We start from the raw sequence: 15,362 nt of genomic DNA, 5'->3' as shown, positions 1-15,362 counted from the left end.
GTACCAAAAAGGAGGCTATTCCGACGACGCAGCCATTGCCTCCAAGGTACATTCGAGAGTGAAGTATGTTATATAATGCTGAACAAGCGACAGCACCAAACGAGAGGTATTTCATGATTTTCCGTGGACCTTTACGGTGGGTTTTCACAAGGAGCGAGAGAATAAGAATGATCAATGGGGCAAAGCTATGGGGGAAAAGAAATGGCCTGACCCGGCCAGCAGCAATGGCTTCGTCATACGTGCTGTGCAGTTGCTGAACGGCAACGAGGTACGACGGCGGGACAGCAAGTTCATCCATATTTCGTAGCTATGGATAACTGGGTAGTGGGGGGACAAGAAATTCGTGGTCCATTTGGATTTCTCGTACCCAACTACTCCGTCGTTGCTGACTCGTTCAAGCACGCAACATCGCGAGATGTTGCAGTGAAGAAGGAAAGATTTCGACAGGGCAAGCTGGACGAGGCACGATGCCAGACAGCTTCGCTAAGAGGCCCCAATCATGGTCATCCTCGAATGTCCTGAGAAAGGCCAATAAGACACCAGCCCCTGCAGAAAACTAAGGCAACGAAGCAGCCAGCCCTGTTCTTCAGCTGGTGCTGCTTGCCCAGCTCAGTATTGGCGCAGTTTCACCGAAAAACTAAGCAGTCAAAGTATGCTATACTATCGGCTGGCCATATTTTCCATGGCTCCACGTTTCATCTTGCCCATCCCGTTGCGAGCACTCAGGCAGGGGCCCTGAAACACACGAGAAGTTCTGCTGGGAAAGAAAAAAAGAGAGAGAGAGAGAGCAATCCACGTGATATCGCGACATTAGCGCGTTTTCGGGTACGCCAGAGCAAACTCTCTCCGTCGCAGCCAGTTCCATCCAGCTCCGTGTAGACGCATTGGCTCTCATTCCACAGTTCCATGGAATCGGCCAACCTCTTTTACTATTCTCTTTTTTACTTGGCATATGTACATGTACCTAGCAACCGTCCCCCAGCTTGACATCTAGCAGAAATGGTTTCGTTAAAAGGCAAGAGGAAGATTGAATTTATCGATCTCACGGACTCCAGCGATCAACCACGCAAAGAAGCGAGGTTCGGTCATTCAATTTCTCCCGGTGACCGAATCGCTAATTCTCCCCAGAACCTGGTTTCGCTCGCGGCTCAGGGAGGAGGAGGTACGCCGACAGATGAGGACGACCGTGGTGCCTCGGAGCTTGTGGACGTATCTCAAAGTTCCCAAGAAGATGCCTATACTACTTTCCAGCTATATGGTATTTACCGTGTCGTATCCTTCCATAACCTTTCTGTCCAATTGCTAACCGTCCAAAGATACTCTTTCGTCTAAGGTCGTTGGCCTTAGGTATTACACAGGGCACGCAACGATCGGGGAATGTGTAACAATTAAAAGAGAGCCAAGTAATCGTTATGATAAAAATGCAATCCGGGTTGATAACGTTATGGGGGTGCAGATTGGACATCTGCCTCGTACTATTGCTAGCAAGTTAGCGCCGTATATGGTAGGTTTGTTTGGCTATCAAAATAATTGGGACTCGCTAAAAGAAGGACTTAGGACTCCAGATCGCTGCTCATAGAAGGTGTATTATCCGGCATTAAGGGTTTCTTTGATTGCCCCATCCAGCTTAAACTCTATGGGACTAGCCACCCAGTTCAACAGCTGGAACTAATGCAGAAGATGGAGCGCGATCGCCTTCCCCTCAAAGCCATCAAACGCTTCCGAAGTGGAAAGGCGGAGAAGAGTGCTGCGCACCCGCGAAAGGGCCGCAAATCAGGGCGGTCTCCAGTTGATGGCAAAGGCCAACAGTGGCAATCCTCGGGAGACCCAACGTACGCAAATCTATATATTCCATCTGGAAATGAACCTACAAACGAAATGCTCGCTAGAGGATATCATTGGTCAAAGTATAACCTTTCATCTAGAGAGATGGGCCAGTGTGGCAAAAGTTTGCAACGAAGAGGAACTAGCAAGGATGCCAATGGCCTCATGTCCGAAAGCTCTTTCAACAGAATTGCTTCCATACCAACGCCAAGGCCTTGCGTGGATGCTGGACAAAGAATCACCGAAGTTGCCAAGTAAAGGATCTCAAGACGTTGTCCAGCTGTGGAAACGGTCAGGCCATATGTTTACAAATATCGCAACTAACTATACGACGGCTACCGAACCTCCTCTTGCCAGTGGCGGCATTCTAGCGGATGATATGGGCCTTGGGAAAACAGTACAGACTATATCACTTATTTTAGCTGATTCAACTCCAAGAACAAAGGACTCATCGAAAACGACTCTTGTTATTTCACCTCTTGGCGTCATGAGCAACTGGCGAGATCAAATCTCACACCATATACACAAGGACCAAGCCCTTCGAGTTTTGATCTATCACGGAGTTGGGAAGAAGGAGGCAAAAAACCTCAATACGTACCATGTAGTCATTACTACATATGGGGCTCTTGCATCGGAATATGCTCTGATTGAGAACAAACCACTGAATCCCAAGCCATCAGAAGGGCTATTCTCTCTGCGCTGGCGACGTATCGTCTTAGATGAGGGACATACAATCAGAAACCCACGAACTAGAGGAGCACGCGCTGCATGCAGGTTGGAAGCCGATTCCCGGTGGTCTCTCACTGGAACACCCATCATCAATAACCTAAAAGATTTATACTCACAAATAAAATATCTACGCATATCGGGAGGGCTTGAAGACCTGGCAGTTTTTAATAGCGCTGTAATTCGCCCTCTTACAACGTGTGAGCCTAATGCAAATCTTCTCCTTCAAGCTTTGATGGGTACCATCTGTCTACGACGGAAGAAGGAAATGAATTTTATCAACCTCCGCCTCCCACCCCTTTCTTCCCACGTACTTCGTGTCAAATTTCTTCCGCACGAACAAGAGAAATACGATATGTTGCAGTATGTACTGAATATATTAAATTCACAATTATTTTTTGTCCAATAATCAGCTAAGAATGAATTTAGGGCGGAAGCCAAGGGAGTCCTGTTGGACTATCACGCCAACGCCAATAACAAAAAGGGCGGGGCAACATACTCTGTTCTTCTCGAAGTTCTCCTCCGCATGCGTCAAGTGTGTAATCACTGGAAGCTTTGCCAAAATCGCATTAACAACCTTATGGAAATGCTGGAGGAGCACAAGGTGGTAGCACTAACCCCTCAAAATATCAAGGCACTTCAAGCTCTTCTTCAGCTTAAAATAGAAAGTCAAGAAATATGTGCCATTTGCCTTGATACTCTCCAACAGCCAGTCATTACTCCATGTGCTCACACATTTGACTATTCTTGTATCGAGCAAGCCATTGAACGCCAACACAAATGCCCTCTCTGCCGAGCGGAAATCGAAGACTGCAAAAGTCTAGTTGCCCCCTCCGCTGATTTTGGCGAAGACACAAACGAAATTGACATCGACCCCGAAACTACCAGCAGTAAAATCCAAGCCCTGTTGAAAATCCTTACAGCAAAGGGCCAAGCACCCAATACGAAAACTGTAGTGTTCAGCCAATGGGTATCTTTCCTGGACATAGTCGAGCCCCAGCTGGTGCGAAATGGCATCACGTTTGCTCGCATAGATGGCAAAATGAGTTCTGCCAAAAGAGATGCAGCAATGAACGCTTTATCAAACGATTCAAACTGCACCGTCCTTCTTGCTAGTTTGAACGTCTGCAGCGTGGGCCTTAACCTTGTCGCAGCAAATCAAGTTATCCTTGCTGATAGCTGGTGGGCTCCTGCGATTGAAGACCAGGCTGTTGACCGTGTATATCGTCTGGGACAAAAGCGACCGACGACAATATGGCGTCTTGTGATGGAAAATAGTATTGAAGACCGGGTACTGGATAAGCAGAAAGAGAAACGTACGCTTATGACGACAGCATTTAGAGAAAAAATAGACCGGAAGCGTGATGATAGAATGTCACGGGTTGCCGACTTGGAAAAATTACTTCAGTAAGATTGCAGCGTTTTCTGCTACTAACCCCAATCTCCTATTATTCTCAGCTAAACTGCTTCCCGATCTTTACATTTTGATTTAAGAAATTGCCCTGACCCTAGTATTTTCCTCTCGCACCTATCTATGTTGACTTCGATTTACGGAAAATTCTGTAACACAATCTTTACATTTCCTTTGTCCCATCCTTTCGTTTCTATACCTACCCATCACTTAGCCTTTATTTCCATTTGTTAAAAATATCCATTGTAATCATGCTCACAGTTGTTCCTTCTGCCTCTCTGATAATAAAACATAGTGGCCTCTATGCAAATCAGAAACATGTTTAATACCATCTTTTCTATTTTCTTCACCTGTTTTAGTTGCATTCAATTTCAATAAACATTTCTGAAATAAATTTGCGGTTACAAACATTGTTCTATATGTGTTAAAAATCCAGTGTTTAATCATGAGTGATTTGTAACACAGGCTCACTCACAGGAGATCTTATATGAATTAATTGTAGATACTCTCTGTATAAATCTTAGCATCTGCTGCTGACATAGTGATTAAGCATTATACAGAAAGCTCAAACCTCACAGTATGAACTGAATAGATATTAACTGTAATTGATGCTGATTGCTTTAGTAAAAGTTGATTACTGTGATCTAAATATATGGGATGAATATGAAGTTCTATTGTGTTCATAGATAATCCGAGACTTTAGTTGCAATGCCATAACTATATAGATAACTTGATCGAATCCCTAGACAGATTTCTAGAAGGGGGGGGAAAAAAAAAATAAATACTGTGGCAAATCTTTAATTGCATTAACTTATCAATACATGCCACATTCATTGACCCCTGATAAAATCAAGAAGTATGTCATTAGAAAAACAACAGCACTGAATCAATTTCTAATATACTTCCCATACCAAATTCACCAGTTCTACCCATCAGATGAAATAAAGCAATTCCACCTCCCTCTGTAGTATGCAGTCATAACAAAAGCATGCAATAAATAAAACAAGCAATTAAAAGGAGAGAGTAGTAGGTTTAGTCAGAGACACATGGCATTAACGTCGTCAGAACATGAAAAGAAAAGTACACCTCTGTCCCGGATACCATGCTGATTAGTTGTTCAGTTCCTGCTAGAATATTATATACCTCCGCACTACACATGTGTCCAAGGGCCCTTAAAGGTGGAAGATAGAAGGAAAATGGGAATTGCTGGAACATCGGGGGAAAAGGGGCAATTGCCTGAATTTGCAATAATGTTAAGGAATAGTAAAACATATATGAGGTATCTATCGTTGAAACTGAAAGTAAAAAAAGGCTGAACCTTGCAGGAAAGAGAGCAATGGACAAAGGGACAAAAATAAATAAATGAAAAAACATAGTAAAGGGTGATAAAAGAGTAGTGTCTCAAAGTTGTCTTTCATAGGGTTCTAGTCTCTGGGTACGACTGTTGCCTCCCTGAAGTAGGAATGAAAGTTGAGTAGCGTAGTTCTCCTGGGCCACATATTTGGGTAATGTATGCGAAGTTCCCGAAGAATATTCATCGCAATACCACCTTGGCAGAGTTGGTAGAGTTGTTGAATTTCAGTTGACATGGAGGGTAGTTAGAGAGTTACACTGGGAGACAAAGGAGGAGAGGGAGAGAGTTTTAATGTTAGAAGAAGAAACAGATTTATATAAATAATTGCGACGCAGATAAAACAATAAAAATCTTCAAACCCCTATTGCTGACGGCAACCTGACGTACCAGTCTTAGATTGAGGTGTCTCGCTTTCTTTTCCAACAGCAGAGACAGCATTTGTCTCGACTTGGTTTTCCTGCCCGATTGTTAGATGTTTACTCGCATTACTGGTTCCTGTTACATGTCCATCGTCTTTGTCCACATTGTTAGGTCTCTTTTGACTGATGTCCACTTTTGAGCTGCTCGGGATATTACTGGATGATGCTATTGCTGCTGTTGCTGCTGGTGGTGGTGGTGGAATAGAGGGTTGATTTGCGTCGCCATTGGGCAGTAATGGGCCGTTGAGGCTGGCTTGGGACGGCACCAGTGGTGTTGGGGCCGCATTTCCGTTGATATCGGAGAAGAACGATGACAATACCCTGGTCTCATTTGTGAACCTTGGTTGGTTGGCAGGTCTGAAGAGGCTTGTGTCTGGTGTCAGCGCAGGTGGACCTACGGCCAGGCTGGTCATTGGCGGGATAGAATCTGCAGATAAAGATACAAGATCAGATGCTCTATAACTGGAAAGATGTTGAGCGCTTCTCATGACCGACAAAGGATGAGAATGAGGAAAAATTGATCGTCGAGGCGTCGCCTGCGGCTCTTGCACCTGCTGCTTTTTGGCCCATGCAACTGGATCGTTCCGTTTGAGCCGTTCATCGTCAAGCTCCTCCTGGACGGCTTTTTCCTCCTCGGGAGTCAACTTGTCGTTATCCTCACGTTGGAAGGTTTCTGTGAGTGCGATCTTTCTGATGTTTTTCTGCCCTGCAAGAATCCTATCAAGAACCGCTGGGTCTTTCCCCTTAAACTCCGAAAGATCCTTTTGTGGAACGAACTTTGGACTAAAAAGGTAGTCACTAATATTCTTGGACGCCCAGCGGATAGGGTTCTTCTTGTCAACAACGCGAAATGCAAGTTGGGTTTTGAAAACGGCTCTATTATGCATAACATCCTCATATGTCCCGCCTGCGAGAAAGCGATAGACGTACACCGGTTTAAGCTGCCCGAGCCTATACGCTCGCCCAACGGCTTGTTCTTCCCATGTAGGGTTAAATTGGAAGTCGAAAATGATCACCCGATTTGCTCCCGGGATATTGAGGCCTAGCCCTCCAGCTCTTGTTGAGATCAGATAAACTTGCGAGTCGAAACCCGAGTTGAAGTTCTTCGTAGCTATCTGGCGTGTAGCAATAGGCGTTTTCCCATCAAGTCGGGAGTAGCTTCGTTTTGCTTGCTTTAAAACAAGCTCAAGATAGTTGAGGGTCGGGATTGAATGTGAAAATAACAACACCTTGTCCCCTGCGGCGATAGAGCGTTCAATGATTTGATCCGCTACTTGTGCTCGGTGCGACAGCTCGAGTGACCACATGTCCATGCCGGTGGGGAAATCTTTCTCTATCCTTGCAAGTACCTCAGAAGAGAGGAGAACATGAGGTATCGAAGGGTCCTCTGGTATTTCAGAATCGGAATCAGGGGACACCAGGCTTGACGGCGGCTTCTGGAAACCTTTGCTTCGATCTCGGAGCTTCTCCATAAAGCAACCTGGATGATTGCACAGGAGTGACAAGATCGACAACCAATCCCATAGTTTTGGATTCCCAGCAGTATCGTTATTAGCCGCAAGGGCGGCGACATAAGTGTTATATGCTTGTTCCTGAAGTGGAGTTAACGGAACGGTGATTACAAACTCAACTTTTGGTGGAAGAGACCCTTTGAGGACTGAAATATCTGCTCGGTTAAGCTTTGGATCGATATCCTTTTTCAGAACTTGTAGCTTCTTTAATGACTGCCGACGTTCCCACTGTGAACTATCCGCATAGAGGCCTTCCTGAATCGGTTCAATATACTTGGCCTTGAATTGTACGAAGTCTCCAAGATAGCCGGGTGCGATCCAGTCTATCATTGCATAGTACTCGCTCAAATTGTTAGCAAGAGGAGACCCTGTTAATGCAATGCGACTTTTTGACGTGAATTCCCGACATGCTTCAGCAACTCCCGCATTTCTATTTTTCAACTTGTGAGCTTCATCCGCGACAATAATGCGTGGCCCTTCAAGAAGATGCTTCCTAACTGTTTCATGAGTTTTTCTATCGAGTGCCGAGGGCCGAATTTTTGTTGTTTATTGAGAACCAATGCCCTGAAAATGTCGTAACTCATGAGCAAAATACCACCATCCATGTACCAGGATGCTATCCCGTCTAGGCGTTCTTCAAGTTGAAGTGTGGGCAAAATTTTGCGAAACGGTCCAATGTTGCGGCTGGTCTGAGAGTCACTAGGCGTCCACATCAAAAGCTCCTCCCACCAATTTTCGATTAACGAGGACGGACATAGCACAAGGGTACGAGAACGTCGAAGGGCTTTGGGAATTTGGTTCCTCACTCTAGGGTCGTCAGAGGCGGCGGCATTGGCGATGGTCACCAAAAGCGATATCCTGTTGTGTGTTAGAAACAATTCGTTAGGTAAAAAAAGGCATACTTACACCTGCATCGTCTTCCCCAGTCCCATTGTGTGAGCTAAAAGGCACCCCTGGCGTTTCTCATCCTTAATCAATTCTCGCCACATGAACTGAATGCCGCTCAGTTGGTGGGGTTTCACTCGCGCACCGATGTGGCGATGAAGATATATCACCGGATCATCAAAGCTAACAACCTGCCGTTCTGGATCTGTGTTGCTTATCCCCGTTCCACGTAGCCTGCGGGCAAGTTGTTCCCGTTGCTTTTCCTGAAGCTCAACACGTCGCTGAGCATTTCTCTGACTGTCCATGGCTTCTTGACTCTCTTTCACAGCTCTTTTTCGTTTTTTGTGAGGAGTGCGGTGTGCTTCGATTTCAGAACCTGAGGAAAGTTCTTGAAGATCCTGGTCCTGAGTTTGCTCAGCCCCAGAGATTTGAGAGGAAGTGGAACGTTCCGGCTCATCACTTTTGTTGGTGGAAATTTCCGGTGGTTTCCCAGCAGCAGCCTTTGTTACCGGATCTTTCACGTCTGAAAATGCTCTGAGAGCTTCACAAAGCTTAGGGTGAAAAACATCGTAACTAATTTTATCCCGCAGTGTACCCTCAATAAACGCTTTTGGGATGCCTTGCATGGCCGATATCTTTTTGCAGCGAAGCCAGGATGTATAAAGTGCGGCTATCCTCAAAAATAGGGTATGCTTGCGACTATTTTGGATTTGATAGGAGTGATGTAATACACTGCGTAAAGCTTTCCGGACACGCTTTTTTGCTTTTTCTAATTCGATTGAATTGGTTAATTGGTGCAAATCACGACGCTCCTGCTGAGGCATGGACCAAATTAGTTTGCTCAATAAACGGTCACGGTCGAGTCGCTCCTCGAGCACTGACCAGCCTATACGTGCTGTTTCCGCGATGTATACCGGGTCTAAAACCTGTAATTCTGATGTCCCTTGTCTTTGTTTCTTAACCCGAGTGAAGTCGTGAAGCAGTTGCGATCGCGGTGAAGGAGGCGGAAGTGCGGTATCATTAACAGGATTCAGCGGCGGAGTTTGAATATCGAAATTATGATCAGATGTCTCATCCGAGCTTTTTGTTAAATCTACAACCTCAATCGGCCCATGAAGATACTGTTTCATCTCTCGTAATGGTGCCGGTGAGGTTGAATTTTTCAACAGAACATGCTCAGCAGACCGTTGTCGAACAGACCTCGGTTCTGAGGAACTAGAATTTTGAACGTGTTGTTCTCGCAAAGACCTGGGTATAGGAACATCTTCACTAACTTGTGCCTCTCTGGGCAAGGTTGGAGCGGTTCTGGAAGGCTCTCTTTTATCCCCCGATCGATCCGAAACAGGCACATCATTGTCCGGGACAATAAAATCATTGATATCATCGATATCTTCATCGTTGCCTTCAGAGCTTAGCCACTCCTCATCCTCGGGTATCGAGGGCTTTGGACGCTTGGCGGGAGCAGCCGCAGATGGAGGCTTTGGAGGACATGTGTCGAGTTCTAACACAGATATTTTCCACTTTTGTGCTTCCTTATTGAAAAGAGTCTCCTCCATGGACTGGCATTGTTGTTGTACCTCGTTCACCTTTGACCAGGAAGTATCTTTTATGGCCTTTCGAAGTGATTTCAAACGTCGCTCTAAATGAGCAATGGTACTCTGTGCAGATTTGATTTCGGAATATTTTGTATCCCTCTTTCTCGATGACAACCACAGCCGTTGAGCCTTACGTTGATGAATTGGCAGCTTCTGGTCACACCACTTTCGCGAAGTGAGCTCAATATATCTGTCAATAATGCCGTCAACTTCTGGACCAGACAGTATTTTCGATTTTTGCTTTTCGACTTCTACTTCCTGTTCCTCGAGCTTGATCTCCTGCCATGTATCGGAGTCATATTCGTTTTCCGACCCAGAATCCCCGTAAGGTGGTAAGCCTTGACCTGCCTCAGTTGGGTACTTGTCGAGCAGGTAGTCAAATTCATCTCGTTCCTTGAATTGAGGCCAGTCAATGATGTCCTCTTTTGTGACCTTGACAATCCCCTGGTCCTGCGTGAATAGAGTGAAAAATTGTAGTTCGCCCGGAGGTAGAATTTTCGAGCTGTATGGAAATATGGCAACGGCATTCTTTCCTTCTTTAGTTTGTATTGAGAAGTGCTCCTCTAGAAAGTAGTGCTGGACACGTTTGTTCACAAAACGTTTTTGGCCAATGGGGCATTTTGCTCCCTCCAATACAAAGGCTTCGTCGTCACTGTCTTCCATGTTATTGTAAAAGAGATCCGGAAGTGTCACCTTTGTAGGCCCTAGATAAGCAGAAGATCGATTAATCCCAGAGTCCTCCTCCCAAGTCCCAGTTCTATGGGACTGGAGTTGTCTCAGGAATAACTTGCGACGTTTTTTCCCGGTCCTATCAATGACATAAGCCTCGTTTGACCGACAGTTCACTGAAGCACTGCCTGTGGCTGCCAAATAAGCTTTTTCCTGCCTCTGTGCCTCCGATGCCTTGCTGGGACTTTGGGATACAGTGGTCATCCTACTGTGCGCAGCGGGGTCATCCCCAGCAGAAGGAATGGCATGAAACGGTGTCTCGGGGGGGCGGCTCGAGCTGGGGGCGATTTGGGGTGTGGTTTCGATAGGATAAGATGGGTTGACCTGGCGCGACTGTGTATATTCTGCGTATTTTCGCGACCGCTTCTGTAGTTCCTCGACTGCTCTAAATATTGTAGCGCGCTGCCCAAGTGATTTCAAACCTAAATCTTGAGCCAGCGTCACCTTGTTTATCTCTGTGAGTAGTATTTCTCCCGTGACATCATTCTCTCGAAGGGATGTCTCGAGGGTTGTTGAGTCGGGACGAGGAAGCGAAGAACGAGCCCACGGCGCAGAGGAATGACAAAGGTGAGCGATAACTTGATCGATTGACCACTCAAAGGGATCGTCATCCTCGAAACCGTCCATGGCGCAACACTGCTCCCGGGATATCAGTTTTATATCGGCCAGCGGTGCTAAACAGTGTTGCAACTTGGAAAATGGGTAGGGAATGAGTTAAACGGCAAATTAACTCCAATTTAAATGAATACTGCTCCATTCATACTGAGCGCAGAGGTACATTAGTTGTGTTGTCTGGGACTGGAAAGAAAGGGCTGGCGCTTCTGGCACCCTGATGCGCTAAGCGCCCAATTCAGAGCAGCACAAGCTAACTTCAAAGAAAGCATTAAAATAAAGAATGCTGCTGAGAATAGCAACTAGGCATGGCTTGTGCCTTGTCTACCCAGCGCTTCGAAGGAGCTAGCTTGACAAGATCTCCAACTGGATCTATTTGACGCCAACCCAGTGAATGACGCTGGCAGCGGAATATCTGCGACGATTAAGAGGGTAGAACCTTGGTTAGTTGTTATTATCTATCTAGTGGCGATGTGTGCGGGTCACGTGGGATAGGGCGTTGTAGGAGGATTACGTTGTTGTCCATCACTAAACTATTAGGCCACTAGGGCAAAGGAGCTCAATCACCACCAGCGCCGTGGTGGTATCTATGTAACTCCGTACTCCGTAGTAGCTCCAACAGATTGTTTTGCCAATATGGTGAGGCGGGGGCGTTTAATTAACAATCAACAGCATTAGTAATCAGATCAGTGGAGACGGCTCACTCCCAGCACATCATTCGGTGATGGTTGGGCTAGGCGGGATCGTTACGGGGAAGAAATACGTTAGCATTGAGAGAACAGAGACGTGGTTGACTGAATATATCAAGGGTTGTTGGTGGATGCTCGTGGACCCCCCACTGCAAGTTTTTCCGGCCGAGAGTTGACCAACAACGGAGGACGCGCATTACATATCGACTTCTCTTTGACCCTATTTATATACAAGAGTCCCTCCCCGCATTTGTTTGGCGTTGGAAATGCAGGTGGACAGATAGAGCGCTCTCATCAATTTGTCGTTATCAAGCCTGTATTTCTTCCCAATGGACAATTCCGCATATGTCAATTATCCCCCACCATTAACCCCTGAGCAGCAAGAATACCTTCTCTCCACGGTAAAAGCATGGACTCTACATCACGGACTCTGCGTCAAACCGTCGCTAGCCCCTATCGAGACTGAATTGGATTCCCAACACGCGTTAGCAACTAATGCGCCCATCACTCTTTTCCCCAGCCTTTTCCCCAAATCTTGCTTTGACTATGCGACGGCAATCCAGCGAGAGTACAACGAATTATATGCGAGGATAAGCTGCGATGAAACGTGGCTGGGGAAGATTATTGAAGAGTGAGCTGAATTGTTTTATTTCCGTAGCACCCTTTTTTAGAGAAACAAGTAAAATGGGAAATTTTCTATATTAAGTTTCCGCTACCGCTCTCCGATTACTGACTGAGACGATGCGCTAGACTCAAGGACGTGGATGATTTCATCGCAAACCTCTGGAAGGTTCATCTCAACGTACAAAGGGAAGGATACGTTCAGCCACTCGCTCTAGGCCTTTTCCGATCCGATTATATCACCCATCGACCACCTGGCTCAACAGAGCCATCTCTCAAACAAGTAGAATTTAACACCATCTCCTCCTCATTTGGGGGCCTCTCAACACTTGTCACCGCACTACACACGGATCTCTTGTCTTTGCCCCCTGGAAATCCCATTACATATCCGCCACATCCAATCCTGAAAGACCACAAGCCCCCACCAAATACCGCCGTTACGACCCTAGCCAACGGTCTTGCATCGGCCCATATTGCATATGGCCCGTCGAAATCAGAATCCCCGCTACCGCTATGCATCCTATTCGTCGTTCAAGCCGGGGAGCGAAACCTATTCGATCAGCTGGAATTGTCCACCCGTCTTACTGATTTCCACAAAATCCCCGTCTTCCGACTCACAACGACAGATATCCTAGGACTAACCTCCATCCCCTCCTCCAACCCTGCCAGGCCATTAATATACACTCCCCCCCACGCTGTCACCACTACGTTCGAGGTGACAACAATTTATCTACGCGGCTTCTACGGACCGGCTGACTACCCAGACGACTCCGCGTGGGCTGCCCGAACGCACCTAGAGCGATCCGCGGCGATAAAATGCCCTTCAGTCCTTAGCCAGCTCTCCGGCAGCAAGAAAGTGCAACAAGAACTCGCAGACCCCCACGCAGAGACGGACCATCTGGCCCATTTCCTCCCAAAAACCCACGCTGAAACAATCGAAAAAATCCGCGCAACGTTCGCCCCGCAATACGACCTCTCGACCTCCGGTCTTGGTCGCGATCTTGCCCTCAACCCTTCAACGGCAGTTCACCACGTCTTGAAACCGCAGCGTGAGGGAGGTGGCAACAATGTCTACCGCGATGCGATTCCGGGATTCCTACGTTCCATCCCGGAGAAGGATTGGAAGGGATGGATTCTTATGGAGCTGATTCAGCCGCCTGATGCGGCTAAAAACATGATGCTGCGTAGTGATGGGGTAGTGCTTAGTGGGCATGTTATTAGTGAATTAGGAATGTTTGGTACTGTCCTTTGGAGGAATAACGGCGAGATATTGCACAATGAGCAGGGAGGCTGGTTGTTGAGGACTAAGGGGAAAGAATGTGATGAGGGAGGGGTGGCAGCCGGGTTTTCGTCGTTGGATAGCCTTCTGCTTCTTTGAATCAAACTGTCCCCGTGTATGATAGTGGACTGAAGTGGAAGTTAGTGATAATAGTTTATGAATAGTTTACTGTGTCATGATATATGTCTTATAAACTGTTGGCCACAATTTTTTGCCCGATATGTTTTGGCCTGGGAAACCAGGTGTTAGAGGGAAATCCATCGTACTTAGAATTTCAGTTCGTTATCCCACACCTACAAGCTTGGGAGGGATGTCCTTTTTATAAATAGCAAAACCGAACCAGGGCATACAAAAACTTGAGATCCAGGCCACCAGACAATACAAAGAGTAAGCGGCATTATGAGTTTGCAAAGCAAAAAAAAAAAAAAAAAATCCCGGGAAGAAGTACGGCAGCCTCTAGTGACAAATGTGTCAAATAGGTTTTTTATACTAGTGTTACAATGTACACACACCAATCATATTCATTCTATTTGTAATTGAATAGAGCTTGTTGATTATTTGCGGAGCGAGCGTAGCGAGTGAAGCAATATATATAGGCTTTTCGTGCCAGAAAATTTCCTCTTTCGGTCATCCGGATTAGGAAAGCATTCTCGCGCTCTGATTGGCTGAATCCCTGCGCTCTGATTGGTCAATGAGAAGTTACGCTCACGTGATGCCACGTGGCCGTTCCCGCGAGAGAACAGCAGTTCCTTCCTTCCGTGTAGTGGGTCCTTTTTTCTTGGCGAATCCTTCGAGCTGTATATCCTTACAACCTCTTTCCTTATGAGGCCCTGTTCTCCTTCCTTCTGAGGTCTTGCTTATTGTTTTGTTTGTTTTTTTTTTTTTCCTTTTCTGTCTCTTTAAGAAGAAGGATTCCCTTATTTTTCTTTTTCTTTTGTTTTTAGGAAGAAGATAGCGGTAACTAGTATCAAAAAGCTAGCCATAAGATTGTTCAATTTTGCCCTTAATCCTTAACTATTCCATCCTAAGCTAATCCTTAAGATTTGCGAAGCCTGGAGGGCTTACGTAAAGATCCCTTACAGAGCCGTGAGGCTCGTTCTGTTTCTCCGCGTTGCTGCAACGGCCCGTATAGGAAGGCCTGAGCAAAATAAACAAGCAATTACAACTATTCATTCTATTCTATTTCAAGGCTCTTTTTACTGCATCTGTATAAATAGAGCCAATCTGAGCTTTTTTATTGCTGCTTGCTATATTTCAAAAAATTATAACGAATTTAATCATGACTTACAGCTTTTAAAGAAAAGTCTGTAGATGATTTACAAAGATTTCTTTCATTTTGCATTGAAATCTATATACAGCTTTTCTCAGTTCATATAGTTAAATGATTGAATGTAATTGTCTTTATTTTATAAATGCTGTTTTGAATTCATACAGTTCTTTCAGTATATTATATTAACAACTTTATTATAACATTGAAATTTCTATATCATATCAAGAGAGCAGTTTTGTATTTCAATCCTTCTCAACATCAATATCTGATCTATTTAAGATCTTTTCCAGCTTTTCAATTGTTTACACTTCTATCTGATTCAATACATTTATCATTCATAATTTGTAATGAAGAGCAATATCTGCTTCATCTGCTGCAATTCTCTTTCTTTAAAGAAATTTATATTTAGATACTCTTCAATCATTACAGTGCAAGAA

General features: G+C 45.5%; 3 protein-coding genes across 3 annotated transcripts; 2 read left to right on the top strand and 1 right to left on the bottom strand.

Moving 5' to 3' along the window:
* Positions 1–999: 999 nt before the first annotated feature.
* Positions 1,000–4,287, top strand: HCAG_09035 (conserved hypothetical protein; the record flags this gene model as incomplete). Its single annotated transcript, XM_001535952.1, has 7 exons — positions 1,000–1,258; positions 1,317–1,508; positions 1,580–2,078; positions 2,182–2,913; positions 2,980–3,866; positions 3,903–3,957; positions 4,257–4,287. The coding sequence occupies 7 exons, from the start codon at positions 1,000–1,002 to the stop codon at positions 4,285–4,287; spliced, it is 2,655 nt and encodes an 884-aa protein (XP_001536002.1).
* Positions 4,288–5,567: 1,280 nt separating this feature from the next.
* On the bottom strand, positions 5,568–11,081 carry HCAG_09034 (predicted protein; the record flags this gene model as incomplete). The annotated part of the gene is made up of 4 exons (XM_001535951.1): positions 5,568–5,572; positions 5,703–7,568; positions 7,841–8,103; positions 8,152–11,081. The coding sequence occupies 4 exons, from the start codon at positions 11,079–11,081 to the stop codon at positions 5,568–5,570; spliced, it is 5,064 nt and encodes a 1,687-aa protein (XP_001536001.1).
* Positions 11,082–12,084: 1,003 nt separating this feature from the next.
* On the top strand, positions 12,085–13,754 carry HCAG_09033 (conserved hypothetical protein; the record flags this gene model as incomplete). Its single annotated transcript, XM_001535950.1, has 2 exons — positions 12,085–12,386; positions 12,506–13,754. 2 exons carry the CDS (start codon positions 12,085–12,087, stop codon positions 13,752–13,754), a joined length of 1,551 nt encoding a protein of 516 aa, XP_001536000.1.
* Positions 13,755–15,362: the final 1,608 nt, after the last annotated feature.

Source organism: Histoplasma capsulatum, genomic scaffold (assembly GCF_000149585.1).
Source record: "Histoplasma capsulatum NAm1 scaffold_16 genomic scaffold, whole genome shotgun sequence".
In the NCBI taxonomy this organism is placed as follows: domain Eukaryota; kingdom Fungi; phylum Ascomycota; class Eurotiomycetes; order Onygenales; family Ajellomycetaceae; genus Histoplasma; species Histoplasma mississippiense.
This window is presented reverse-complemented; position numbering and strand designations above follow the sequence as displayed.